General features: G+C 47.9%; 2 protein-coding genes and 1 pseudogene across 3 annotated transcripts in view; all 3 read left to right on the plus strand.

Annotated features, from left to right (window-relative positions):
• Positions 1–26678, plus strand: part of LOC309808828 (centrosomal protein of 78 kDa-like) — a 1511271-nt pseudogene that overhangs the window by 451645 nt on the left and 1032948 nt on the right. The gene's annotated exons all lie outside the window — the stretch shown is intronic.
• The window catches only part of LOC309807088 (uncharacterized protein), a 457860-nt gene that overhangs the window by 208623 nt on the left and 222559 nt on the right, over positions 1–26678 (plus strand). The gene's annotated exons all lie outside the window — the stretch shown is intronic.
• The window catches only part of LOC309807991 (forkhead-associated domain-containing protein 1-like), a gene marked incomplete at its 5' end in the record, with an annotated part of 107191 nt that overhangs the window by 53843 nt on the left and 26670 nt on the right, over positions 1–26678 (plus strand). Inside the window, 8 exons of the mRNA XM_082627999.1 lie at positions 6205–6328; positions 9991–10121; positions 12380–12469; positions 13497–13601; positions 17335–17442; positions 20180–20263; positions 21302–21454; positions 22307–22507. Of these exons, the coding sequence (XP_082484125.1) occupies positions 6205–6328; positions 9991–10121; positions 12380–12469; positions 13497–13601; positions 17335–17442; positions 20180–20263; positions 21302–21454; positions 22307–22507 (996 nt within the window). The remainder of the gene's footprint in view (positions 1–6204; positions 6329–9990; positions 10122–12379; positions 12470–13496; positions 13602–17334; positions 17443–20179; positions 20264–21301; positions 21455–22306; positions 22508–26678) is intronic.

Below are 26678 nucleotides of genomic sequence, written 5' to 3' on the forward strand. Positions count from 1 at the left end.
TTAGAGACCTAAATGTAAGACCAGACACTCTAAAATTCTTAGAGGAAAACATAGGAAGAACACTCTTCGACATAAATCACAGCAAGATATTTTTTGATCCACTTCCTAGAGTAATGGAAATAAATACCAAAATAAACAAATGGGACCTAATGAAACTTCAAAGCTTTTGCACAGCAAAGGAAACCATAAACAAGATGAAAAGACAACCCTCAGAATGGGAGAAAATATTTGCAAAGGAAGCAACTGACAAATGATTAATTTCCAAAATATATAAACAGCTCATGCAGCTCAATATTAAAAAAACAAACCACCCAATCCAAAAATGGGCAGAAAACCTAAATAGACATTTCTCCAAAGAAGATATACCGCTGGCCAAGAAGCACATGAAAAGCTGCTCAACATCATTAATTATTAGAGAAATGCAAATCAAAACTACAATGAGGTATCACCTCACACCAGTTAGAATGGGCATCATCAGAAAATCTACAAACAACAAATGCTGGAGACGGTGTGGAGAAAAGGGGACCGTCTTGCACTGTTGGTGGGAATGTAAATTGATACAGCCACTATGGAGAACAGTATGGAGGTTCCTTACAAAACTAAAAATAGAATTACCATAGGACCCAGCAATCCCACTACTGGGCATATACCCAGTGAAAACCATAATTCAAAAAGCCACATGCACCCCAATGTTCATTGCAGTACTATTTACAATAGCCAGATCATGGAAGCAACCTAAATGCCCATCAACAGACGAATGGTTAAAGAGGAAATGGTACATATGTACAATGGAATATTACTCAGCCATGAAAAGGAACAAAATTGGGTTATTTGTAGAGACGTGGATGCATCTAGAGACTGCCATACAGAGTGAAGTAAGTCAGAAAGAGAAGAACAAATATCATATATTAACACATATATTTGGAACCTAGAAAAATGGTAAAGATGAACCAGTTTGCAGAGCAGAAATGGAGACACACATGTAGAGAACAAACGTATGGACACCAAGGGGGGAAAACGGCAGGGGGTGGGGATGGTGGTATGATGAATTGAGAGATTGGGATTTACATGTATACACTGATGTGTATAAAATGGGTGACTAATAAGAAAAGTATAAATAAATAAATAAACATTTAAAAAAAAGAGAGAGAGAAAAAAAAAAAACCGTAGTCAGTGCTTGGGGGCCTTTGTTCTCTTGTGCTCTGTTTACTGTCTTTCCCTTCTGTAACCGATTCTAGGTACACAGTTTCAGTCCTAGAAATGGTGCTCTAGAAAGGACACAGATTGTGTATGGTGAACCTAGGAGATTCTAGCAGGAAACTGTAAGCTCCATGAAGGCAAAGGTTGGGCGCAGTAACCTTCTAGAACTCTGTTAGGACTGTGGCTGTTTGTTTGTTCTTTATTCATCCATCCATCCATCCGTCCATTAATCCAAAGAAATATTTTGGGGGGCCTATCCTGTGCCATGCCCTCTTCCAGGCTCTGAGAATTCAGCAGAGAACAGGACAGACATGATCCTTCCCCCTGTTATGCTCTAGTGAGGGAGACAGAATAAACAAGTCAACAAATACATGCTCTAATATTTAAATGAACTAATGACTCTCCTTCAAACCTGGTTTTCAAAAAACAATGAAAGTAACAGGTCCTGTAGGAATTATTAGTGCAAACAGCTACCTTGACATGTAGCTGACACATTAATGAGCATCTTTTTCTTGAACTGAACCCAATTTTGCTGAAATATTCCTTTCAGTTATTCTCCCATTTCAGAGCTTTCCTGAGAAAATGACATGTCTTTTTCAGGTACATGTACGAGGCTGAATTATTCCCACATACCTTTTTTTTTTTTTTTGGCCGTACCACGCACCTTGCAGGATCTTAGTTCCCTGACCAGGGATCAAACCCAGGCCTCCAGCAGTGGAAGCACAGAGTCCTAACCACTGGACTGCCAGGGAATTCCCCACATACCTTTTTTAAAATAATTGAAATATATTTGACATAGAATATTATATAATTTCCACATAGCTTTGAATATCAGCCAGTCCCAATTTGAGTATTATTTAAAGTGGCTGCCGAAATCTGGGGGAAAAAATGTTTTTTTACAAAGAAATTATCTAGAAATAATTACACTGATGCATCATGCTCTTGCCTCCCCTACCACTGGAGCTTCACTTATAACTGAAGAATATTTTATAGCAAGGCATATATGAACCAGAGGCTCCATTGGTTTGAACTCAAATCAAGTTTCATCCACTGACATTTTAGTTTCTTAACTATTCTACTGCCTGCAGAGCATTCCACCAGAAGTGTAAGCCACATGGCAGGTTGATTTATGGTTCTGATTACTTTATGTGTTTTCCCTGGTCCCCGAAGGTGTGTGCATAATGATTTGCTCTCAGAGATCTTCGATCCGCTACAATATCACTAGAAAATTCTTACCTCCATGTGCTCTTATACGCCTGTGCTAATTAGAAGCCAAATTATCATCCTGAAACAATCACTCCTCCTAGCACTCTTAACTTTCTTATGATTCAGTGCCCATTTTATTACACAGCTTAACAGACATTAAACATCTTGGAATTTATGCCATTACAAACAATATGGATATTTACTTTGATAGTAAAAGTATCAAAGAGGTTTGAAGACTCTTTGGAGTTTTCCAGCAATCCGAAATCCTAAAACTCTGACACTCAGATTGAAATATTTTCAATCTGTCAAAACCACTGGAGTCTTAGAGGGGAACGTATGTTTTCCCTTCTGGAAGTTTGTCTCTGTGTGTTCTATCTCTGGTATCATGCAAATAAAAGCATTAAGCTGAGAAGAGCTTACAAACACTTTCAGTGTTCCAAGGACCTTTTATGGAAAAGTTGTAGTTCCCCCCAACAGAGAAAAGTAAGATGTGAAAGAATTTTTTCACTCAAAGTTTCCAAAGCACAAACATGCAAAAGTATAGCCTTGGGGAGAGTGGGGGTCAGAGTGACCTGTGTCCCCGCAACTTCTAGCATAGACCCCCCCCAATAATGTCTCAGGTGCCCCAGGGAAAAAGTAAGTGTAACTGCCCCAAATGTCCTAGACTCTGAACCATGATGGTGCATGAAACGAGTCAGAAAACTTGTGAGACCTTGACGTATCTGTTAATTCTACCAGAGTAATAATGACAAGATTTCCAAGGACACAAACCAAGACCAAAGGCTGTGAGCGCCATCTGGTGGCCATATCAGCACGCCCGAACTCCATTACCTGGGCATGCCCAGCACCTCCCCCCAATCTTTTTTTTTTTTTTTTTTTTTAGCGTGATGCCCGCAACCTGGTCTGATGGTAAACAGGGAAATTCCTGTATTTCTTCTTTTGGAGGGATTATTTTTATTTAAGATACTGAATCTCTATTTACTCTTATAACAGTTATTTTTAATTTAATGCACGTTTTTAAGTTTAAAAAGGGAGCTGCTTCTACGAAAAATGCTAAGAAATTATAGTGGGGCTAGCCAAGAGACATGGGAAAAATGGTGAAAGTGGTATATGAATGACTGAAGTTTAGGAACTCTCTTCGGGTGGGGTTGCCAGATAAAGTAAGGACACCCAGTTAAATTTGAATTTTAGAATTTCGTTTTAGTGTGTGTCCCAAATATTGCATGGGACACATTTGCACTAAAATATTATTCATTATCTGAAATCCTATTTTAAGTGAACATCCTTTTTTCCTCCCCTAAATCTGGCAACCTTACCTTAGGAGAACAAAGAAATTGCACCCAGGACTTCCCTGGTGGCACAGTGGTTAGGAATCCGCCTGCCAGTGCAGGGGACACGGGCTCGAGCCCTGGTCCGGGAAGATCCCACATGCCGCGGAGCATCTAAGCCCGTGCGCCACAACTACTGAGTCCCTCGTACCACAACTACTGAAGCCCGTGTGCTTAGAGCCCAGGCTCCGCAACAAGAGAAGGTGCCGCAATAAGCCTATGCACCGCAACAAAGACCCAACGCAACCAAAAATAAATAAATTTATTTTTAAAAAAAGAAAAGAAATTGCACCCTTCTCCTTGTCACTTCCATTTTGATCTATCAGAATAAGCTAGTGGGGCTTCCCTTGTGGTGCAGTGGTTGAGAGTCCACTTGCCGATGCAGGGGACGCAGGTTCGTGCCCCGGTTCGGGAAGATCCCACATGCCGCAGAGCGGCTGGGCCCGTGGGCCATGGCCGCTGAGCCTGTGCCCCACAACGGGAGAGGCCACAACAGTGAGAGGCCCGCGTACAGCAAAAAAAAAAAAAAGAAAAGCAAAACAAGCTAGCTCTTGTCCTGTCTACGGATTGCGTGGCATTTATGCCCCAGTAAACGGGTCCCTGTGGGAGTACTGAGGCCTGACATCTGAAAAATCACAGGGCAAAGGCCCACAGTGCACCTTGAGGTGGGAAAGTCCGGGCCACTCAGAACAAGCAGTCTGGCCACATCAGACCGAGAGGGAGGGGGTTCTGGGCCCAGCTCTCTTTCCCGGCCTCTCGGGTACCTGCTCTGTGGAGGCCGAGGCCTGGCAGCTACTTTCGGGCCCTTACCAACGTTGCATTTGATGGAGAGCCTTCCGCACCCCACGTGTAGACCTAGACCCCTAGAGAGGGACCGGCCCTTGAGGGGGCTCTGATCCATGGATTTAGATGGTGCTCACAGCAGCCATAGATAGAGCCGGCCTGTGGTGCTCCCACCCACGATTCCTGTATTTCCTCTTTTTTTTTTTTTTTTTTTCTTTTTGTGGTACGCATGCCTCTCACTGTTGTGGTCTCTCCCAGTGCGGAGCACAGGCTCCGGACGCGCAGGCTCAGGGGCCATGGCTACGGGCCCAGCCGCTCCGCGGCATGTGGGATCTTCCCAGACCGGGACATGAACACGTGTCCCCTGCATCGGCAGGCAGACTCTCAACCACTGCACCACCAAGGAAGCCCTTGTATTTCCTCTTAATAACAACCACACTGGCGTTTAAGTGAGCCTGGCAAGGCTTACAAATGCACACATAAAGATTACCAACTATCTTCCCCAGAGACGCACGAGGGAAGCTGAAGCTAAAACACCCCGTGAGGGCTTACCTGGTGGCGCAGTGGTTGAGAGTCCGCCTGCCGATGCAGGGGACATGGGTTCGTGCCCCGGTCCGGGAAGATCCCACATGCCATGGAGCGGCTGGGCCCGTGAGCCATGGCTGCTGAGCCTGCGCGTCCGGAGCCTGTGCTCCACAAAGGGAGAGGCCACAACAGTGAGAGGCCCGCGTACCGCAAAAAAAAAAAAAGAAAAAAAAAGAAAACAAAAAAAACACCCCGTGGTAGGTAGAGGAGAGGACTGTCACAGCTCATCCCCCTGTGCCGTGTGCCAGGCATGATCTGAGCACTTGTACACATGTTAACTTATTAAAATACTTCTCACAATCCTATCAGGCTGGGACTACCATCACCCCACGTACAGACTGAACAAAAGGAAACAGTACATGGTGTCCTGCTTGTGTTCCCAAAGCCCGTTAACTGGCAGAGACAGGACTTGAAGGCCACAGTCCGGCTCCCGAGTCCATGCCTTGCTTTACAGCCTCCAACTTCTCACGCTCATTCCTAGAGCCACCTGGGAAGGAGGAACCAGGCAACTAAAGACTGGGTTTGAATCAGACTCCACGTCTGACCAGCCGCGTGATCCCGAGCAGGGGGCCTCGCCTCTCTGAGTCTCAACCTGGCTCCCTTGCAAAATGGGCACATTAATGGGAACGTCAGCCTTCAGCAACGCTGTGACGAGTATCAGTGTAGCATGTGTGAACGGGCTTTGTAAACTCTGGAGTATTCTGTGAGGTATAAACTACCCTCTATTCTCATTAGAGGGAATTCATTTCATAACCTGCTCCCGGCTCTTGAACTTTGCTGTGCATCCAGTCAGTGCTGGATGATCTGGAACCAACAGCTGGTCTATTTATGGCTGAAAACCCACAGGTCATAGGGAGACAGCAGCACCCGAGCCCCTGGGTGGCCACAAAGATAAGGTCCGTGTCTCGAGGACCGATGACATGGTGGTCACTGAAGGAACAGGCCCCCTCCTGCCCCTTCCACTAGTGACAACGGAAAACCTTGGTTTCCCCAACACCCCGATCCAAGATCAACCCGACTCTTTGCCCAACGTTGGAGAAGTACGGGCGTGTCCTGCAGGCCTGGCTGGCCCCCTCTGACTGTGTGTTGCCTCCTTCCACAGATCAGTGCCCTACAGCAAGGCTACAACCAGGTGCTGTGCCAGACCCTGTCTGAGAGAAACTTAGAAATCACCTCCCTGAAGCACGAGGCCGAGAACTTAAGGAGGGAGGCCGCCATCACGTCAGGTGAGGCCCTTCTGCATTCAGGCCCCAGAGCTTCTGCCCTCCCCCTGCAGACATCACCAGTCAACCAGCGCACCTGTGCCCGTGACCTGGGTGCAGCCTCAGGGATCACCCGTGTCGGTGCATTAGAGTTCTCCCTCAGTGGAGGTTTCTTGCCACCCAGTTCCGAGGGCAGGGCCTGGTAAATATTTGAGAGAATGGTATCTCTTGGCTACAAGGTCTCCTGAGCACTGGCCCCACCAGGGAGAACACAGGTCGCCTTGTGGCTTGGGTGGTTCCACAAAGCAGCCTGAGTGCAAACTAGAGCGTGGACAAACTGGGGTCACTCCTTTAAGGCACCCATGGTCTCACCCATTTCAGCCGAGTGCACCTGGGCCCAAGGGAAACCATTTTCTAATTTGATCAGAGGTGGTTCCCTGATAAAGGGCTTGGGTTGGGAGAGGGGCAGCCAACGCACAGCTGTGGCTGAGCTTTGATTCCTTGGATTCCTTCATTGCTTCCACATGTTTCTTGAGCTCCTACTAGGTGTCAGGCCCCGTTCCAGGCTCCGGGGAGGGAGAGCCAAGCAAGACAGTCAGATTCCTGTACTCACAGATTTGGGAGGGGTTGACAGACAATAAAAGTAAAGGGATGAATAAACAAGCCCACTTCAGAGAGCAGTGCTGCTGTGGAGAAAATAAACTGTGTGTCGTGGTGGCCAGCGCTTCAAGGGGGGAGGCCAAGGGGGACCAGCTTAGTGGGTGTGCAACCATGGAACTCAGGTGGGACTTGAACCCGTGGGCTGGGACTCGAACCCACTCAGAACCCACTATCTTTTAATCGAGATCACGCATCTGGTCTCGGGACTTAATAAAGCTCAGGTTCTTTATGTCTCATGCAGAAAGAATTCAGTGAGAGACAAAGTAAGAAGTGGATTTCTTTAGAGAGAAACACACTCCACAGACAGAGTGTGGGCCATTTCAGAAGGCTAGAGACCCCCAAATATGGGGCAGTTAGTTTTTATGGGCTGGGTAATTTTATAGGCTAATGAGTGGGAGGATTGGGATAACTCTAATATTTTGGGGAAGGGGCGGGGATTTCCAGGAATTGGGCCAACACCCACTTTTTTTTTTTTTTTCCTGTACGCGGGCCTCTCACAGTTGTGGCCTCTCCCATTGCGGAGCACAGGCTCCGGACATGCAGGCTCAGCAGCCATGGCTCACGGGCCCAGCCGCTACGCGGCATGTGGGATATTCCCGGACCGGGGCACGAACCCGTGTCCCCTGCATCGGCAGGCGGACTCTCAACCACCGCGCCACCAGGGAAGCCCCACCACCCACTTTTTGACCTTTATGGTCAGCCTCGGAACAGTCCTGGTGCTGATGGCTGTGTCATTTCGCTCATGTGTTACAATGAGCCTGTAATGGGGCTCCAGTTCCCCTGGAAGTCGAATCTTACGCCCCCTTGGACCTAGCCGATTTTAACCAGTTCATGTTGTATCCTCCACCGCTATGTCCTTCTTTTAGAGAGGACCTGTTTCAGGTGGGCAAGGACAAGCCAAGGGCAAGCGAGCCTGCGTGGAGTGAACAGGGGATTGTGGGGCTGGGCAGGGTCGGGGGGGTCTGGGTTTTTATTCCAAGGGTGTTGGGAATCCAGTGGAGGTTTTTAAGCAGAAACTGACATGTCTAGAGACCTGAAGAGGTTGGGGCCACTCACAGACGAGGGGAGAGAGAGAAGCAGGTGACAGGGAGGAGGCAGTGAGCCTCGCAGGGGCACATCACTCTGAAAGCAGCCAGTGCGTAGCAGGAAACATGCCCACAGCTGTAGAAGCCAGGCATAGCATTGAGTCGCACGTGAATCCCCATCTCTGTATGAGTCTGTGCTTTTCTTCTGCCTCACTCTTCAACTTAATCACACCCACACCCACCCCTTGCTGCCCCCAGGTCTCTGCTTATGCTCCTCCCTCACTTGGGATGTCCTCAGATATTTTCTGAGCCCCTCCCCCAGGCTAGGTGCTGTTCTGGGCACCAGGAATGGAAGGATGAACTCGCTGGTCCTCACCTTCCTCCCGTATGTCGGCCAGTGAAACCTCATCCAAGCATCAAGCCTGTCTCAGATCCCACCTTCTCCGATCAGGGAGTCGGACAGGCCTGGGTTGGGATAACGCTTGAGATGGGCTGGACCCACTCAAAGTGTGGCAAGCCCCAGAGGGATTTCCAAGTAACTGAACTCTGTCCTGGAGGCAAAGCTCATTTTAAAAATGAAATTCTGGAGCATTTTGTGCTTTATTTCATAGACATTCTTGATTGATACCTACCACTAAAACTGGGCCTGATGTTCTTTCAAGAAAAGAACCGTAGGAGATAACCCAATACCACTGCATTTATGCACCCTTCTTCCCACTTTTATTCAAAATGATACTACAATGCAAGAGGGAAGAGATATGGGGAGATATGTATATGCATAACTGATTCACTTGGTTATAAAGCAGAAACTAACACACCATTGTAAAGCAATTATACTCCAATAAAGATGTTAAAAAAAATGATGCTACAGTAATGGAGGAGTTATCTATTGCTGCATAACAAGTTACCCCAAAATGTAATGGATAAAACCCCAACCAATATTTATTATCTCCTCCAGTTTCTGTAGTTCAGGAATTTGAGCGGGGGGTGACTTAGTTCTCATGAGTTGCAGGCAAGATGTCGGCTGGGGCATCAGTCATGTCATCTAAAGCCTCGGGGGGAGCCGGAGGATCCCCCTTCAGAATGGCTGCTCATGTGGCTATTGGCTGGAGGCCTTAGTCCCTCAGCACACATGCTTCTCTCTAGGGCTGCTTGAGTGTCGTCACGACACAGCAGTTGGCTTCCCCCAGAGTGAGTGATTGGAGAGAGAGCAAAGAGGAGGCCACAGTGTCTTTTATGACCCAGCCTGAGAGGAAACAGTCCGTCATTTCCACAGTATCATATTGGTGACACATGGCAGCCCTATTCACGGTGGCAGGGGCTACACAGGGCATGAATTCTAGGTGGTAGGGATCATTGGGGCCATTTTGGAAGCTGGCTGCTGAGAAAAATAATAGGCGCCATGTAACAAACATAATTTAGCCACTTTGTGTTCTTGGGGCATACCGTCTCATTTGACCCTTACAATAACTGTGTGGGACAGACAGTGGGAGGTGAAATAGCTTGTCCAAGACCACGAAGCTAATAAGTGGTAGAGAGGGGTCCAAACTCAGAGGACTGAGAAACCAACCACCCACCCCATCAATAGTGTCCAGCAGTGCCCTCTGCCACACGCCCGTCTCCTGGCCTCTGGAGAAGAATTCCTGGACCTTCCCTGTGCTGGGCCTTTGTTCCCCAGGCCCATGGTGTGGCCTCTCCTCCCAGCTTTGCCTGGCCTGTGCCCACAAGAGGCCCCCAAAGGCTTCTCCTCTCTCTGGTGCTGACTGCCCCTCATTCTCACTGAAGCCTCAAACCCTGTTCCATGGACTTCGCTCTCATTCCCATTCCTGCTCTGGGACCCTTGGAAAAAGCCTCCCCAATTGTAGGCGGGCAGCGGTGGTGGCCTGGGCTTGGAAGGTCTTTTCCGAACATTGGCTGACAGCCATGGTGTTGCCAATAATCCTTCCTGCCTCTTTGACCTCCATGAGTCTTTTGTTTTGGTTTGGTTTGGTTCTTTTACAGAGATGGTGTCATCTTTGCAAAGAGACGCGTTAGTAAAGGATGGTCAAGTTCAACAATTACAACAGGAGGTGAATCAACTGAAAAGTGAGAACAAAGAAAAGGATCACCAGCTTGAAGCCCTCAGCTCCAGAGTGAGTGTCGGGTCATCAGCAAATTGTAGCTGCGAAAAGCAGACACAGTGGAGTCACATGACACACGGTGGTGAGATGAGGCCAGTGCCCAAGGACACAGGGAGGGTAGCTGCTGGGCAGGTGGCCAACTTCTCTGAAGCCTTTCAAAGGACAGTGTGTATGTGGCTCAGAAGAAGCATAATAGATTTTCACATCCAGCAAACATTTTCTAACCCCTATTATAAATGAGTTTGTTTAATCCCAGCAACAAACCCACCTATGAGCATATACTGCCATTGCAAAGTTTAATATTAAACAGAATACGATCTCCCTGTGAGCACGGATGACCACACGGCTGCATCGTGGCCCCAGCACCGCTGGTTCTCATAACTGTCTTCACAGCAGAACGTCTGAAGATCCAGATGCAAACACGCAGACGCTCATTTCTTCCTTAGACTTTAGTGTGTGGAATGTCTCTATGGAAGATGAACGTGGTAGGCAAGCAAAGAGCTTTTTACATGTAACTTTGACTATTTGCAAATCTTGCCTTCAATGCTAACTTTAGAATCCTGCCCCTATAGGATAAGATTTCTCAGTATTTGCATGATGTGCCTGTTTCTGTGAGTCAAGGTAAAACCTCAAAGCTTTCATCTCAGGTGGCAACTCAGAGATTCCCAGAGGCTACCCGATAGCTAGGTCTGCATGGGGGTGGGGTGAGAACAGATCTTGAGGTTCCAAGGAAAAGGCACAGTAAGTAATACCTGGTACGTAGTACCATACCCAGTTTGGAGCTGGTGAAAGGCACTGCACGAGCTTTGGGATCAGACAGACCAGGGTCCCATCCCAGAGCTTTCTTTTATTGTAACTTATTTGGCCTCCATTTCCCCATGTGTGAAATGGGGATGACAAAATCGTTTTCCAAGAAGTGGGAGGCTGGTTTTAGTTGTGCTCTTCTGCCTCTGCCTGAGGTCGGCTGCCTGGCCAAGCCCTCTGCATTCGTTTCTCCCAAGCAGGGTGTCTTCCCAGGCATGTGCTATAGCTGTTTAATGTGGTGTGTGTGTGTGTGTGTGTGTGTGTGTGTGTGTGTGTGTGTGTTGGGGACGGGAAGGGGATGCAGAGCTGGTGCTAAGTAGAAGGAATCTGCAAAGACAGCACCTGCTTGGCTCTACTACCTCCTGAAATGCATTTGGATGATTTATGTCCCCATTTCCCCTTCCTCGTTGACCTTGGAATGAGGTCCCTTCTCCTCTAGACTGTGCTGGCCAATAGCACAAGGGCTCGTCACCACCAAGGATACTGCTCTTGTGAACATTTGAGATGCCTTTTTTTTAATGACATATATCATGTGTGTTAATTTTAGAAAAATAAGTAGATGACATTGAGAAGAAAAAATAAAAAGAGAGGAGAGGAAATGCTACCTTGAGAAATCAGTGTTAATATTTTCATGTATGTTCTTCCAGTCTTGTTTCTATATATTGCCTAGAAATCAATCAATCAATCATTTTATAGTGAATTTATACTATGCACATTTTTTAAATTTTTAAATACTTATTATTTTTCCATTCTAATAAATCAACGCTCTTATCATTCGTCTTAAAAGCTACATACTTTCTCCTGGATGTACCCAGTGTTATAAAGTGGTCTGCTGTTCTAAACAACACTTGGGTTGTTTCCTCTTTTTTTTTTTTCTTCCACTGTTACTGACAATTCTGTGAAGAGCATCCTTGAAACTACAGATTTACTTATTTCTCCAGTCATTGTCCTTAAGGTACATTCCTAAAGTGGGAATTGCTGGGTCAAAAGAAGGCACATCCATGCTTACGCCCTTAATGCCTGTTGCCAAGCCGCCCTCAGGCAAGACAGCTCCGTTTACCCCTCCACACCAGTCGGGGCTGTTGTTTCTTTGAGATGCAACCTGCACAAAAGCCCTAAGATTGACCGGAGCTCACTGGCTCTGCCCCCTCCACCCTCACCGTTCACAGCGTGAAAACATCCCAATTCCTGCACCCTAAGTCCCCAGACTCTACAAAGCTGGATTTCCCCTGCAGTGAAGTTTGCTCGCTTTTGAAGAGGAATTTAGACGCTCTATTCCTCAGAACTCATGAGAGGGGTGAACTGGGAACGACTGCAGGATCCCATGCTCCCATCACACAAATGGTCTCGCCTCTCAGAATTCAGAGGTGTGATTGCGTTATACAGCAGGAAACACTCCTGGGCGTGAACACAATTACTTGGGACCCCCAGCCAAGCCCCCGTGGCCTTGTCCTTTTTCTCCACAGTGCTCAGTGCTGAAAGAAGAGTTACAGAAGGAAGATGCCCAGAAGGAGAAGTGGGAAGCCCAAGAGAAAGAGTTAAAACTCTGCAAAACCGTGCGTTGAACCTCCTGACCCCTAGGTGTCCACTGAAAGCCTAGATTGGGGCCTTGAGGGTTTTGGAGGGGTTCCTTGGCCCATTAGCTAGCACAAGCTCTGGGGCTTTCTGGGTGTTTGTCTGTTAATGTAGTCTTCTAATTCTTTGATTTGCTGGCCTCAAAGAGATGGGTGAAAAGACCATGGAAAACACACTCTCCCCAGATTTTCTGGGCAGTTGGCTCAAGGCCCCTCATCAGGTTTCCCCTGGGGAAAGGGACGGGAGGTGGCCACCATATGCTGCTAGAAATTCACCGTGGTCCCTACCCCTGGACTTGTGATGCCCAGACTTTCATGATCCACTGTCACAAGTTTTATCACAGCCCTGAGCACTGTTATTAACACAACTCTTCTTGAAGTATTTTTACTTAAATACATTCAATTTTACAACAATTCATAAAAACAAAATAAAAAGCAAATGTATCACTGGCCTTGTATGGAAGGTGAACATAAAAATGAATACAATGAAAAGATGACCACTCAATGTAAATGTTCACCCCCTGTACCGGCCCGAACCCTCGTGCACATCACCAGGCATACGTTTTCCATCCGTTGGGAAGCCCGGTGCCTGGGACAGGGGGAGGAGACGTGTGTTCTTCTCTCTGGCAGGAGCACACTTCTCTGCCTCAAATGAGAAAAAAGAAAAATGTCATTGTTCTTTTCTTCCAAACTGTGCCCATTGTGTCTTCCAAACAGCCCTTATTTAGATTGAACTCAAAAATATACCCCAAGGAAAGAGATTCTAATGAGTGGATAGGTATCTTGTACTGTTTAATCCAGGATCCATGCTGATCTTCAAAAGAAAATCAAATTTTCCCTCACCCAGCCCTTTCATTGCATCCGTTGAAAGAAAGTCTACTTTGCCTCAAAGATGTGGAATTGTCCCCCAAGGGAAGGAATGAAGCGAATCCCAGACTAGGTTTCTGCCTTAATGAACCGGATGAAATGAGTTGTGAAGTTGACTTCCCTGTTGTTGGAACTCTTTCAGCAAATCCATGACATGGAAAAAGAAATGAGGAAGCTCAGGGTGGAGCTGAAAAGGAGCAGTACCGAGCAGAGCCTGATCTCTATGACGCTGCGGGAAAAGAGCAAGGTATGGCAGGGACAGGTCGGCCTGGGAACCACTCTGGGGCCAGCACTCCACCTGCATCATCTCTGTTCATCCTCACAATGACCCCATGCGGTCTATACTGGTATTAACCCCACTTTACAGTCGGGAAAACTGGGGCTCACAGAGGTGAAGGAAGTTATCCAAGTTCACTTGCATAAAGTAGTTGTGGCAGAACTTGAATCCAGGTCTGCCTGACTCCAAAGCTCCTGTGTGTAACCACTACCCTAGACTGCCTTCAGATCTTAATTGTGAAATTATCTAAGAAAGAATTGATCCATTAAATCAAGTTTGCCAATGATGTTGTTCCAACTTAAATTCTCATATTGATTTTTTTGTCTTTTTGTTCCATCATTGAGAATGTTTTTAAAAATCTCAACATGTTTGTCATTTGTGTGTTTCTTCTTTTAATATGAACGATGTTTGCTTTATATATTTTGAGGCTGTGTTACTAGGTGCATATAAATTTAGGATCCTAATACTTCCTGTAGAGCAAAACTTTAGATCATCATGAAATGTCCCTTTTCATCTCTAGTAGTGTTTCTCCCTTAACGTCTCCTTTGTCATTTAGCTTCACCACTGGCTTTCTGTTGGTTAGAGTTTTCATACCTTATCTTTTTCATATGTTCTCTGTCAATTTTTGTCTTAAGTTTTAGACATATGTCTTCAAATAGCGTATCATTTTTACAAAATCCAGTTTGACAATTTTGACTTTTAGTCCATTTATATTATGTAATTACTCGTGTACTGGGGTTTAAATCTACCTTCTTGCTCAATACCAGATGTACCATCTGTGGTATGTTCCTTTTTCTCTCCTTTCTTGCCTCCTTCTGAGTGGATGGTTTTCTCTTATTCCACTTTCCCCCTCTATTAGCTTGGAAATATTTCACTTTTTTACTATTCTTTTAGTCATAGTAAGACAATAGCATTCATCCTTGACTCACCAAAATCACACATTAATTAAGTTTTTCACTCTTCTACTATTCTCTTAGTAGTCATCCTGAAGACTATAAAGTGCATTCTTTTTTTTTTTTTTCGGTACGCGGGCCTCTCACTGTTATGGCCTCTTCCGTTGTGGAGCACAGGCTCTGGACGCACAGGCTCAGTGGCCATGGCTCACAGGCCCAGCCGCTCTGCGGCATGTGGGATCCTCCTGGACCAGGACACGAACCCATGTCCCCTGCATCGGCAGGCAGACTCTCAACCGCTGCGCCACCAGGGAAGCCCTGCATTCTTAACTTACCAAGAGGCAATAGTAGTTGATAATGATGCCCTTCTCCTTGACAGTGCAATGAGTTTCAAACACCTTAACTTCACTTACCCCCTCCAGATTTATAAGCCATTACTGTCATTTTCTAAACTCCTCTTGATAGTTAAAACCCCACAAGACATTATTAGTGTTTTTCTATAGTCAGTATCATATCCACACATTACCCTTACTGTTGCTTGTCTTTTCTGCATCTCTGATCACCCACCTGGGTTCATTTTTCTTGTGTCTGAAGAATACCCTTTAATGTTTTCCCTCATTGTGGCTCTGCTGATGACAAATTCTCAAATGTGCCTGTGTGTCTGTCTGGAGATGTATATTTAACCTTCATTCTTAAAACACATTTGACTGCGTATTGAATTCTACAATGGCAACTCTTTTCTTTCAGCACATTAGATACAGCATTAGATATGTCACTATTGTCTTGTGGCTCCTATTATTTCTATTTAGAAGTCATCTGTAAGCCTAACTGTTGTACCTTTGCATAATCTGTCTTTTTCTCCGGTTGCTTTTAAGATTGTCTTTTTCCTTGATTTCCAGCAGTTTTATTATGGTTTATCTAGGTGTGGATCCAGTTTTATTTACCTCGTACAGAGTTCGTAGGGGCTTCTTGAATCTCTGGCTTGGTGTTTTGCCTTAGTTCAGGCGCTTGGGCTCTGTACCACACAGGCAGTGGGGAGCTACTAAGCCTCCTGAACAAGTGACTGATGCAATGACATTCGTGGACAGTAATTAGGGTGAAAATGAGAGTTACAATTTCTCACGTACTAGGCGTTACCCTGAACTTTTCACCTCTTAATCTTTACAACAGCGCTGTGATCTAGAAATCATCCTCTCCATTTTACAGATGAGAAAGTCAAGGCTACTAGTTACTAGTAAAGTAACTAGCCCAATGGCACAGTCGGTTTTGTCTGACTTCAGGTTTGTCTGACTTCAGTTACCCTGGCATAGCAAACAGCCACATGCTACTGTTTACACTGAAATTAATGAAAATTAAATAAAATTTTAATTCAGTTCCTCCGCCACACCAGCCCCATTTCGAGTGCTCGATCCCCAGATGTGGCTGGTGGCTGCCGTATTAGACAACACAGCCTCGCTCAGAGTACCTGTACCGTTGCAGAAAGTTCTGGTGGACAGAGCTGCCTTATAGCAGGGTAACTCTCACAGTACCGTTAAGATTGCACTGGAAGAAACTAAACTTGAGGCGAGGAGGCCAGTTGTCACAGTCCAGCTTGCATTTGAGAGGGGTTGGAGGACAGGCGTGAGACCCCCAAGTGTGAGAGAGGGAGCAGGGCGGCCGCTAAAGGTGACTCTGAGGCTTGGGGACAGGAACGGGGGCTGTTCATGCAGAACACAAACAGGGGCAGAGTCCAAGGCTGGACTTGGCTTTTGCAGCATATGAAACAGGCTGCTGAAATAGAAGTCAGAGCATGTTTAGACCTGGGAGAAAACTAAGGCCCAGAGAGCTTAGATGACTTTTCCAAGGTAACGGAGCTGGGTAGAGGCTCTTCCACTGGGCCACACTACTCAGAAGAAAGCTCTTAAGGGCTTTTCTGGGTCTTTTATAACATCCCTGTGATCCCCCTCTTCAGATCCCTAAAAACACAGCCTGTGAATTTGTTTCAGCACAAAAACTTTCCATTTATTTACGAGTGTTTGCCTCATTTCCTGTTAGTGCCAGGGCCCAGGGCTCAGCAGGTGCATCCAAGAATTGAGCAGCTGCGAGGCCTACACTGGCCAGCCAAGGGTAGCATGGAGCACTCCCAAGCTTACCGTGCGTTGACTGTTACCCAAGCAAGGGGGGAAAAGTAGGCAAGCTTCTCCACTTTAAACGCCTTCCTTTGCAGGCTGCAATTCTTAATAGACATTGCTTTGGCAAGCCTCCAGAGAGGTTACCACCAGTGAGTGTGCTCAAAGTGGTAACGACAAACAGTTATGATAATAAACCCAATCATAACATTTCCAAGTACCCATCACGAGTTATTAGAACGAGACTGTACGGCGGACATTCCCGTCCACCTTTCATAGGTTACAACGGTACTTAACACTCTCACAGAGCCCTTAAGCACTATTCCAAACATTGAATCCCCACAATGACTCTATGCAGTGATACTAGTATCATCATTCCCATTTGACAGATGAGGACACTGAGTCACGGAGCAGTGAAGTAACTTTCCGAGTGTCGTACGGCTTGTTAGGGACCGACCTGGGATGGGAGTGTGCGGTAGAACATAGTTGAGCCCCGGGTGCAGAGCTCGGCCCTTTCCCGTAGGGGGCAACTCCCTGTGAGTTTGCCTCCACCCTGTGCATGCCTGTGACCCCTGCTGCTGGGCTGCAGCTGTCCCTACCCCTCAGGGACTCCCCCACTGCCATTAGCCCACCCAGAAGAGTTTCCCCAGAGGGCATGATGATCACATTAGCAGCAAGCCCACACTTTCATCATCCTTTCAGGTGGAAGAGAAGCTTCGGGAGGATTGCAGAAGGAAATTGCTTCAGCTGAAAGAAATGAGGAACAGAGAAAACCTCATTAAAGCCAATTTGGAAAGGGCAGTAGGTCAGGTAGGTGTGCTGCAGAGCCCCTTCACGGGCCCGTGCTCTCCACGGAATCCCGCACCCAAGCGGCCGGCAGGGATGAATGAGGAGGAAGACGGCCTGCCTTAGTTCACCCGCTTATCTCAGGGGCAGGGCTTTGTGCAGCTTCCGCGTCCCCGTGGATTTCACTAAAGAGGCTTTTCCTTCTGGGAAGCTGCCCACTCCAGTGTTTGCTGTTGCCTGAGACCCTGACCAAGCAGCCAGTCCCAGCTCAAGGCCCACCCCAGTGAACCAGCTGTGCGGTTCCCTCTTGGGAAGGGTTTGAGCTCTTGACCCCGGTGGTGTTTCTAGCACTTTCTCCTTCACATTTTTTGTCCTGACATTTAGAGCGATCTTTCTTCCTCTGGGCCCCCAAAGAGATGCTACAGTCAGTGTCCCCAGGGAATTGCCACATTTCTGTTTGTTTGTTTGTTTGTTTTGTTTGGCCGAACCGCGTGGCTTGCAGGATTTTAGTTCCCCGACCAGGGATGGAACCCGTGCCCCCTGCAGTGGCTGCATGGAGTCTTAACCACTGGAGCGCCAGGGAAGTCCTGCCACTTTTCTTAATAAAGTAAAACCCAGAATACCACAGCTTATGCCAGGTGGAGGTGGGCAGGGTGGGGAGAGGGCCATTTCCCAGGCCTCTGACCCAAGATGGCCCAGTGGCCCTTCCTCTGACACGTGGCACAGACATGAGGGCCAGAACATGCAAACGAGCCTTCACCAAAGGCTAAGGGAGAGCAAACGAGAACCCAAGATGGGGCACTGGCCCTCCAGAACACAGCCCACCGAGGGCAGCCCATCTTGGGCCCCTCCACAAGGCATCCTCTCCTGGCAGCCACGGCTCCAGGGGGACCAAGAACGTTTTGCGTGTATGTGTTTGTGCTTTTCTTTTTCTGGGAGAGTGAGTCCACCTCGTCACTCATTGGATGCTCAGAAGGATTTGTAAACCACCAAAAAAGGTTAAGAACCACGATCCTTAAAGGAGCCCTCCGTCCCACCCAGCCCAGCTCCCAAAGCCCTTGAGTTTGGTAGCATCCAAGCCTGAACCATCAGTGTGACCGGAATTTGTCCCACGCGCTGAACTTCAGAGGCACCCACAAGTTAAATGATGATGCTGACCCTCAGGCAGGTTTGAAAGCCTCTTCAACCAACTTCCACACCATCACCCCCAGTGTCCTTTCTCCTGCAGGGTGCCGACCCCTTAGCAAGGCAGAGAGCCCGCCAGCCTGGGCTTCCCTCCGTGCACCTGGGCTACCCCTCACCTTGCTGGCACTCTGCACCCACGGCGAACACCCGCCTTGAGGGCATGATCTGCGCCACTTGCCGAGCGCCTGGTCATGGCTCTGGCCAGGGGTCATCCAGGAAGACCCTCAGAGACACTGAGATTCCTCCAGGTCTAGACTCGAGAGAGAAAGGACGAACAAGGCTTCTCTGCGCTGCCTGGGCCTTGCTGCTTCACCCCCTTGTCTCCACAGCCCGCTCCCGGCCTGAGGTCCTGCCCTTCCCCAGGCCAGTGACCACAGGACTCAGCCCACCATCCAGCAGGACCTGTCCCTCCCCACCCCCACCCCCCACCAAGCAGTCCTGTAGGGCGCCTCTGGTGATAACACGGGCCATTGCCCACAGGGCCCTCTGCATAACCTCTTCCTCGGGCGACCTAGGACCCTCCCTTGGCCATGAAACCAGCAGACGACCCAGAGTCCCTCCAATCACCCAGCTGGCTTCTGGCAGGATGACTGCAGAGGTGTCCTTAGGAGAGTCACAATTCCTCTACTTGGCTTCCTAGAGCTCCCTGGTGTGCAGCAGACTCCTGTGTCTTAGGACCTGTTCACGTTCTCATTGATTGTGTGGCCCTTGTGGTCCTTCAGGGCTCTGTTTTAGAGCCTTTCATGACCACATTTTGCCAGTGAGCCAAAAACCCAGTCCAAGGGCCATCACGTTGGGAAATTTCCAGAGAAACTTGGGCTTCTTTGCCGTTCAAGTCTCATGAGCCTGGGGCATCTTGAACTCGTCATTCTAGAAGCCCTGACTTAATTTAACTGCGTTGTTTCATCATCCGTAATATGAAGACACCAGCATCAGGGAGGCACTCAGTAAAAACTGGCTGAACTGAAGGAGAGGACTTTGAACATCTGACTTGACAGGTGTTTCTGTTCTAAGCATTCGATGAACGTTTATTGAGTGCCTGCTGTGTGGCAGGCGCTGCACCAGGCTCTGGGGACCTGGAGAGGAGTACAGGAGACGTCGTCTTCAGGACACAAGGTCTAAGGCACAAAACGGCAGCAGGCAGCTCCTCCTTCTCTCCCCAGGCGCCCTTGCTGATGACACGAGTTACCCGGGCTGACAGCCTCAATGTTTATCTCACAGCCTGGTGCCAACGTAGCAATTACGGAAGAGCGCTCCCGGCCCTGGACTTCCCACTGGATAATTGGCAGCAAGTGGCTCTTCCGAGAGCCCGAGACGTGTGTGCGCTGACCGTGTGCGTCGGCTAGGTTAGGCGGGCACACCTGAAAAGTCATTAAAACCTGCTGTCCCCCTCTCTTGTGTGGGCACTGCCCCTTCCGGTGAGAGGTGAAGGTGTTAATTACCCATAATGACCACTAAAGGCGTGCAGAGCCTTCTCACCGATTTCTCCCAGACCCAGCGATGGAGGCGCCTCCCCCAGCCTTGCCGCTGCAGCTGCGCCCCTCACCTCATCCCCTTCCCTTTCTTTGTGCTGCAGCTGGAGCTTTTCAGAGGTCAGGTCCTCAAGGCCACCTGCGGACGCGTGAAACCGTTCCAGGACAAACCCGTCTCCAATCAGCAGGCTCGTCTCTCTTCCCCACTTTCTCCTTCAGGGACCCGGGGCTCCAGACACTGGGAGCATATGTTCCTGTTTTTTGTTGGTGGCACATAATTTTCACACTGTTGCTACACCATAAAGATTTGTTTTGATTTTCTGGGATTTCCTGGCTTTTCAAGTAAAAGCCAGTTAAACTCCCTTGCAGTGTTTCTGTGAAAATCAAATTAAACCACCCAGGACTGTGTCTGGTCGGCAGACCCGCACAGTGAACCTCCGTTAGCCCCGCGAGGAAAGGGGCGGCCTCAGCATGGACGGTGCGTCCTCGCTCGCTCGTTCCTCCTGAAGTGGTGGATGGCAGTGAGGGTGGGCCTCTGGCTGTAACGATGCCTTATTATCCTTCCGTTTATCCTCTCCAACCCTGGGTGTCAGCGCGCGGGTCACAAGATCATACCACGGGCTTCTCTCGGACGACCTCCTTTTTAGGAGCCCACAGCATCAGGCTCAGCGTGATGAATCCCTCCCAGAATGCAGAAGAATCTAGAACACACTCGTGGCCACATGACAGGCCTTTGGCTCTTAAAACACCATCTCTGATCCTGGGAAACATGCCCCGGTAACAGAGCCAATATCCACGCTCCAGAGCCAACCCCAAAACACACCAGGACCTCCCTCCTCCGAGCTTAAGCTGAAGCCCTCCAGGTCCCCTCCCCCCAGAGCCACCCTGCATTTTAATTAATTAATTAATTAATTAATTTTTGCTGGGTTGGGTCTTCGTTTCTGTGCGAGGGCTTTCTCCAGTTGCGGCGAGCAGGGGCCACCCTTCATCGCGGTGCGCGGGCCTCTCACTATCGCGGCCTCTCTTGTTGCGGAGCACAGGCTCCAGACGCGCAGGCTCAGTAGTTGTGGCTCACAGGCCCAGTTGCTCCGCGGCATGTGGGATCTTCCCAGACCAGGGCTTGAACCCGCATCCCCTGCATCGGCAGGCAGACTCCCAACCACCGCGCCACCAGGGAAGCCCCACCCTGCATTTTAAATCTTTTTTTTTTTTCTTTTTCTCACCAGTTACCAGAAAAGAGCAGCAGGGTCACAGAGGACAATAGCAACGTTTGGCAGCAAAAGCGGACCCTGCAGAAGGAGACCCAGCTCAGCAGCTGCAAAGAGGAGGAAATCACCCAGAACATCAAGAAGCTGAAGACATCCTTAGACAGTTGCCAGGTGCCCCCTTCTCCATTCCTCAAATGTCCCCTGTGTCTCATTTTTGTGCTCCTTGTTCAGGAAATTGTCCAGCTCTGCTTTTAGTCCACCTTTTCTCTTGTTGGAGAAATCTGTTTGAGATCAGAAAACAAAGGACCTCCAGAAATGCCTCCCAGGTGAACTTGGTGTGGCCAAGGAGAAGCTGCCCGACACACTCCAAGTACTGCCTTTGGGAGGCCCCAGACCCCGGGGGAAAAAAAACAGCCCCGTGTTATTTCCAGAGAAACCAAAGAAACCTTCTGCTCTTTATTTGCAGTTTTCTTTTCTGTCCCAGCAGTGGAAGGCTGCTCTTACCCTTATTGGACCAGAGGGTCTGGCAGAGCCCCCACTTCATGGCCCCCACGCAGGGATCCAGCTTATCACATCAGGCAGCTGCTTCTGCTTTCTCTGGAAATATGCAGCTACTATTTGGGGAGTCTGGGCAAATGTTGGCTTGTCAGCACTCTTTCAAATCAGGAAACCGCACTTTATGACCAGCTTGTGTGTTGATCTCAGCAGGAATTCTGTAACCAAATTTGCTTCTCCTTTCAGCCAAATCGTCCTTGGCAATTTGGCTTTGGAATTGCCTATACCTAAACAAAGGGTCTATTTGTCCATCCAGAGTCCCAGTTAGAGTGCACGTGAAATAAAAGCTGCCTCCTTCCTTCCGCCCCCCGAAAAAGGGAAGTAAAACTGGGCCGTCACAGGGCGGCCAACATACGGCTCTGCCTGCTTCACGGGCCCGTCAAGAACACTGCTCTGTGTGGGTCACAACCGTCAGGTGGTATTTCTGGCGATGGTGCCCGGGCTCCTCACGACCTCATCTCTTTCCAGGCGTGCATGACAATGTCTTGCTCTAGCAATGAGCTGAAGAAGGAGGTCGACCTCCTGCAGCACCTGCAGGTGAGCCCACCTGTCTCAGGGCTCCAGAAGGTGGCACTGGACATCTTGCGCCTGTCACTGTCCTGGCTGGAGGAAACGGAGCATCTCCTCCACGAGGTGGGGATCCAGTTCTCCAGCTCCGACAAAGGTGATTGAAACTCTTTTCTCACATAGTTACATGACTGAAATATTGCGTTGAATCTGATCACGATGGGACATCTATTGAGGGAGGCTTCTTAGGTATGTGGCCAAGTGTTCCCTTCTCCAGACTTCACTTTGCTTCACCACTTGAGAAGCAGTGTTCCTGGAAAAAAGTACACAAGTGAGATGTGACTACTGGAGAAAAATGAGACGTGACAGTGGCAAAAGGAAAAATCGAAATTATGCTAAATCTTCTCTCTCAGAAGTAACCATATATATACATATATAGAGTAGAGACGTTTTTTAGAGCAGTTTTATGTTCATGGCAAAATTGAGAGGATGATACAGAGATTTCCCAGGTACCCCCTGTCCCCACTCATACACAGCCTCCCCCATTTATCAGCATCAGCACCAGAGAGGTACAGTTGTCAGGACTGATGAACCTACATTGACACGTCCTAATCACCCAAAGTCCATGGTTTATATTAGGGTTCACTCTTTTTCATTTTAATTTTATTGGAGTGTAGTTGATTTACAATGCTGTGTAGGGGTCACTCTTGGTGTTGTACATCCTATGGGTTTGGACTTGGACAAATGTGTGATGACATGTATCCACCATTATAATATCATACAGAATCGTTTCCCTGCCCTGGCCTTTCTCGCCTTCTGAGATGGCCCACGCTCTGTCTGTGGAGTGTGTTTCTCTCTAAATAAGTCCACGTCTTACCTATCACTTTGTCTCTCACTGAATTCTTTCTGCGATGAGACATCAACAACCTGAGCTTCATTAAGTCCTGAGACCAGCAGGTCCACCAATAATGAGGCCCACCCCGGGGAGGACCCAGAGCCCCTGTAAATCGCAATGCTCCACCGGGAAGATGGTCCAGTCCTGAAGGTGCCTTTGATCCCAAATCTACTGCCCTAAGCAGAAGCCAGGGAGCACGGCGGGGGATGTGGTTCAGATCAGGCCATCTCTGAGCAGATTGGTGGATTCTGTGCACAAAGCCCTGGTATTAGGTCAACTCGATTTATGAGTTTCACTTCTCAGGTCACTCTGTAACTACACAGTAACAGAAAGTACGCAGAATTCATTAAAAGCCACCTGTGGAGTCCATAGAGGGGAAGTGGGGTGGGTGAAGTTACAGATCAGGGACGTGGTAATAAAGCAAAATGATGATAACCCATAAACCCAAATATCTAGAAACTGATATTCTAGAAACTGAGGAAAGTAAAGCTACAAGTTTAACAAAATAAAAAGAAGCAAAGGAGAAGCCAACTTCAAAGCCAGCCTATGCAATTCCTCCAGGGCAGCGCATGTTTGTCTGATTGAAGCCTGGCCCTGCTGTTCTTCAGTGCCTTCCTATTAGTGCCTTAAGTAATCAACATCTCCAGTAATCCCTCTGCAGTGTTCAGGAATTCAACTCGTCATGGGGAAACCTGTGGTTTGAGGACTTAAGTTTTTAAGATAACGTCTTTTCTTTTCAAAACTGGACATTTTTATTCCAAATAAAAGAACCTATCCCCCCCCAAAAAAAGAATAGTTTCACTGCCCTGAAAATCCTCTGTGCTCCCTCCCAGCCCCCCCGCAGCCCCTGGCAACCACAGATCTTTTTACCGTCGCCATAGTTTTTGCCTTTTCCAGGATATCATGTAGTTGGAATCATACAACTTTTCAGATTAGTTTTTTTTATTTAGTAATATGCATTTTCGTTTCCTCCAAGTCTTTTCATGGCTTGATAGCTCTTTTTTTCTTTTTAAGTGCCCAATAATATTCCATTATCCATTCACCTACTGAAGGACATCCTGGTGGCTTCCAAGTTTTGGCAGTTATGAATAAAGCTGCCATAAACGTCCACATGCAGGGTTTTGTGTGGACATGTTTTCAACTTCTTTGAGTAAATACCAAGGGCGCGGTTGCTGAATCGTGTGGTTAGAGTACATTTAGTTTTTTTTTTAATTAATTTATTTTATTTTATTTATTTTTGGCTGCATTGGGTCTTCATTGCTGCGCACGGGCTTTCTCTAGTTACCGCAAGCGGGGGCTACTCTTCCTTGTGGTGCACGGGCTTCTCATTGCAGTGGCTTCTCTTGTTGCGTTGCATGGGCTCTAGGTGCGCAGGCTTCAGTAGTTGTGGCACACGGTCTCAGTAGTTGTGGCTCACGGGCTCTAGAGCACAGGCTCAGTAGTTGTGGCACACAGGCTTAGTTGCTCCGTGGCATGTGGGATCTTCCCAGGCCAGGGCTTGAACCTGTGTCCCTTGCATTGGCAGGCGGATTCTTAACCACTAGGCCACCAGGGAAGTCCGTAGAGTACGTTTAGTTTTTAAGAAAACCACAAAACTCTTTTCCAAAGTGGCTGTTTTGCGTTCCCGCCAACAATGAATGAGAGTTCCTGTTGCTTCACATCCTCGCTAGCGTTTGGTATCGTCACTACGATCATATTTTGTGTGGAACTTCCAGGGCATTTTCCCATGGAAAGAGCTGTGTGATTCTAGGCAAGTTACTTCCCCTCTCTGTGCCTGTTTCTTTACCTGTAAAATGGGGATAATAGGGAATACTCACCCCGTAGGATTTTTGTGAGGATTAAAATGCATTGATACATGTAAAGTACTTAAAATAGTACCTGGCATAAAATAGGCACTACCTATCCACGTGTATTGATTTTTTAACTTTACAAAAGAATAATGTCATATTATACCCAATTTCCTTTAGTTTCATTCCTAACAGTACATCTGGAGCACCCTTCCATGTCAATACACACAGATCTACATCATCGCTGTCACTGATGGCAAGGAACCCCATTCTGAAGGGTGTACCGTAATTTATTTAGCCAGTCCTCTATAATGGGCATTTAAGTTGCTTCCAGTTTTTCACACTTAATAGATGAGGCTGACATAAATATTATTCACACATACCTGTTCATCTTATCTTTATCATCCTAGATGTGGAAGGATATGAACCACTTTCATTCAACAAAGATTTATCGCAGGCCTCCTAGATACCAGGCACAGTGCAGGTTGGAAATATAATGGGGTCAGAAACAGGTAGAATTCAGGTTATGGGGTATATGGATGTTGGCTGTAAAATTCCTCCCTCTTCACTGTACATTTGAAATCTTTCATAATAAAATATTGGGGAACTAACAGGCACTCTCCCTGCGCTTGTAGATCTTAGGGTCTCAGGGAGGAATAGGGGTGGGGCATTAACTGAAAAATCACTCACATGTAAAACTTTAATCATGACAGTTGCTTTGAAGGAGAAGTGCAGGGCTCTGACCTGGTCAGGGACGGCAGGGCACCTGCAGGGTGCATAGGAGTTATTTGCCAAAGAGGGGAGGGGAGGGCATTCTGGGTGGAGGGAGCAGCGTGGTGGGATCGAAGGAAGCATGGAAAACTCACGGGACTAAAAGAAATGGAGGCGGAGGGCAGGGACTGGTGAAGGAGGTCCACAGGGGCTGTATCATGGTGTGGCCGGGGGCTTGCAGAGCACTGGTAAGAAGCTCTGCTTTAACCTGAGAGCAGAGAGAAGCCCACGAAAGGTTTTAAGTAAGGAACTGATGGAACAGGCTTGCATTTGGAGACAGTCATCTTGGCCACGAGTGGAAAATGTACAGGAAGGTGGCCAGCACAGAACCCCGGGAGAGCAGTTAGGAGGCTGTCACAAGACACGATGGTGGCCCTCACTGTGGCAATGGAGGGGACGGAGCAAGAGAGAAGATTCCAGGGGCATTTAAGAGATGAATCAACAGGCCTCAGTGATGGAGTTAGATATGGCTAGAAGGGAAGTGATGGAGAGAAAGGGGGCTACAGATCTCCAGGTTTCTGGCTTGTGTTAAAAGTACAGATGTGGTTCCTTCACTAAAATCCAGAGTAAAGAATGCCACAGGAGGACCAGGTTTGAGAGGGAAGATGAGTGTGAGGTGCCTGTAGACATCCAAAGTGAGGTGCCAAGGACGCAGCTGTCACCCTGGATATCCAACCGTATCAGTGATGTGGCCCTGTAACCCAGAAGAACATGTGCCACATAGCGGGTGCTTAGTCAGATGGGATGGATGGACGGGTGGATGGATGGATGGTGATTAAAGCCATACGTGTGAATGGTATCACTAGGAAGAAAGTATTGAATGAGAAGGGAGAGCCCAGGGCCACACCTGGGAAACTCCAACATTTATCCTTGATACTAC

The sequence above is a fragment of the Mesoplodon mirus genome, assembly GCF_964341445.2.
Source record: "Mesoplodon mirus genome assembly, chromosome: 7".
Classification (NCBI taxonomy): Eukaryota; Metazoa; Chordata; class Mammalia; order Artiodactyla; family Ziphiidae; genus Mesoplodon; species Mesoplodon mirus.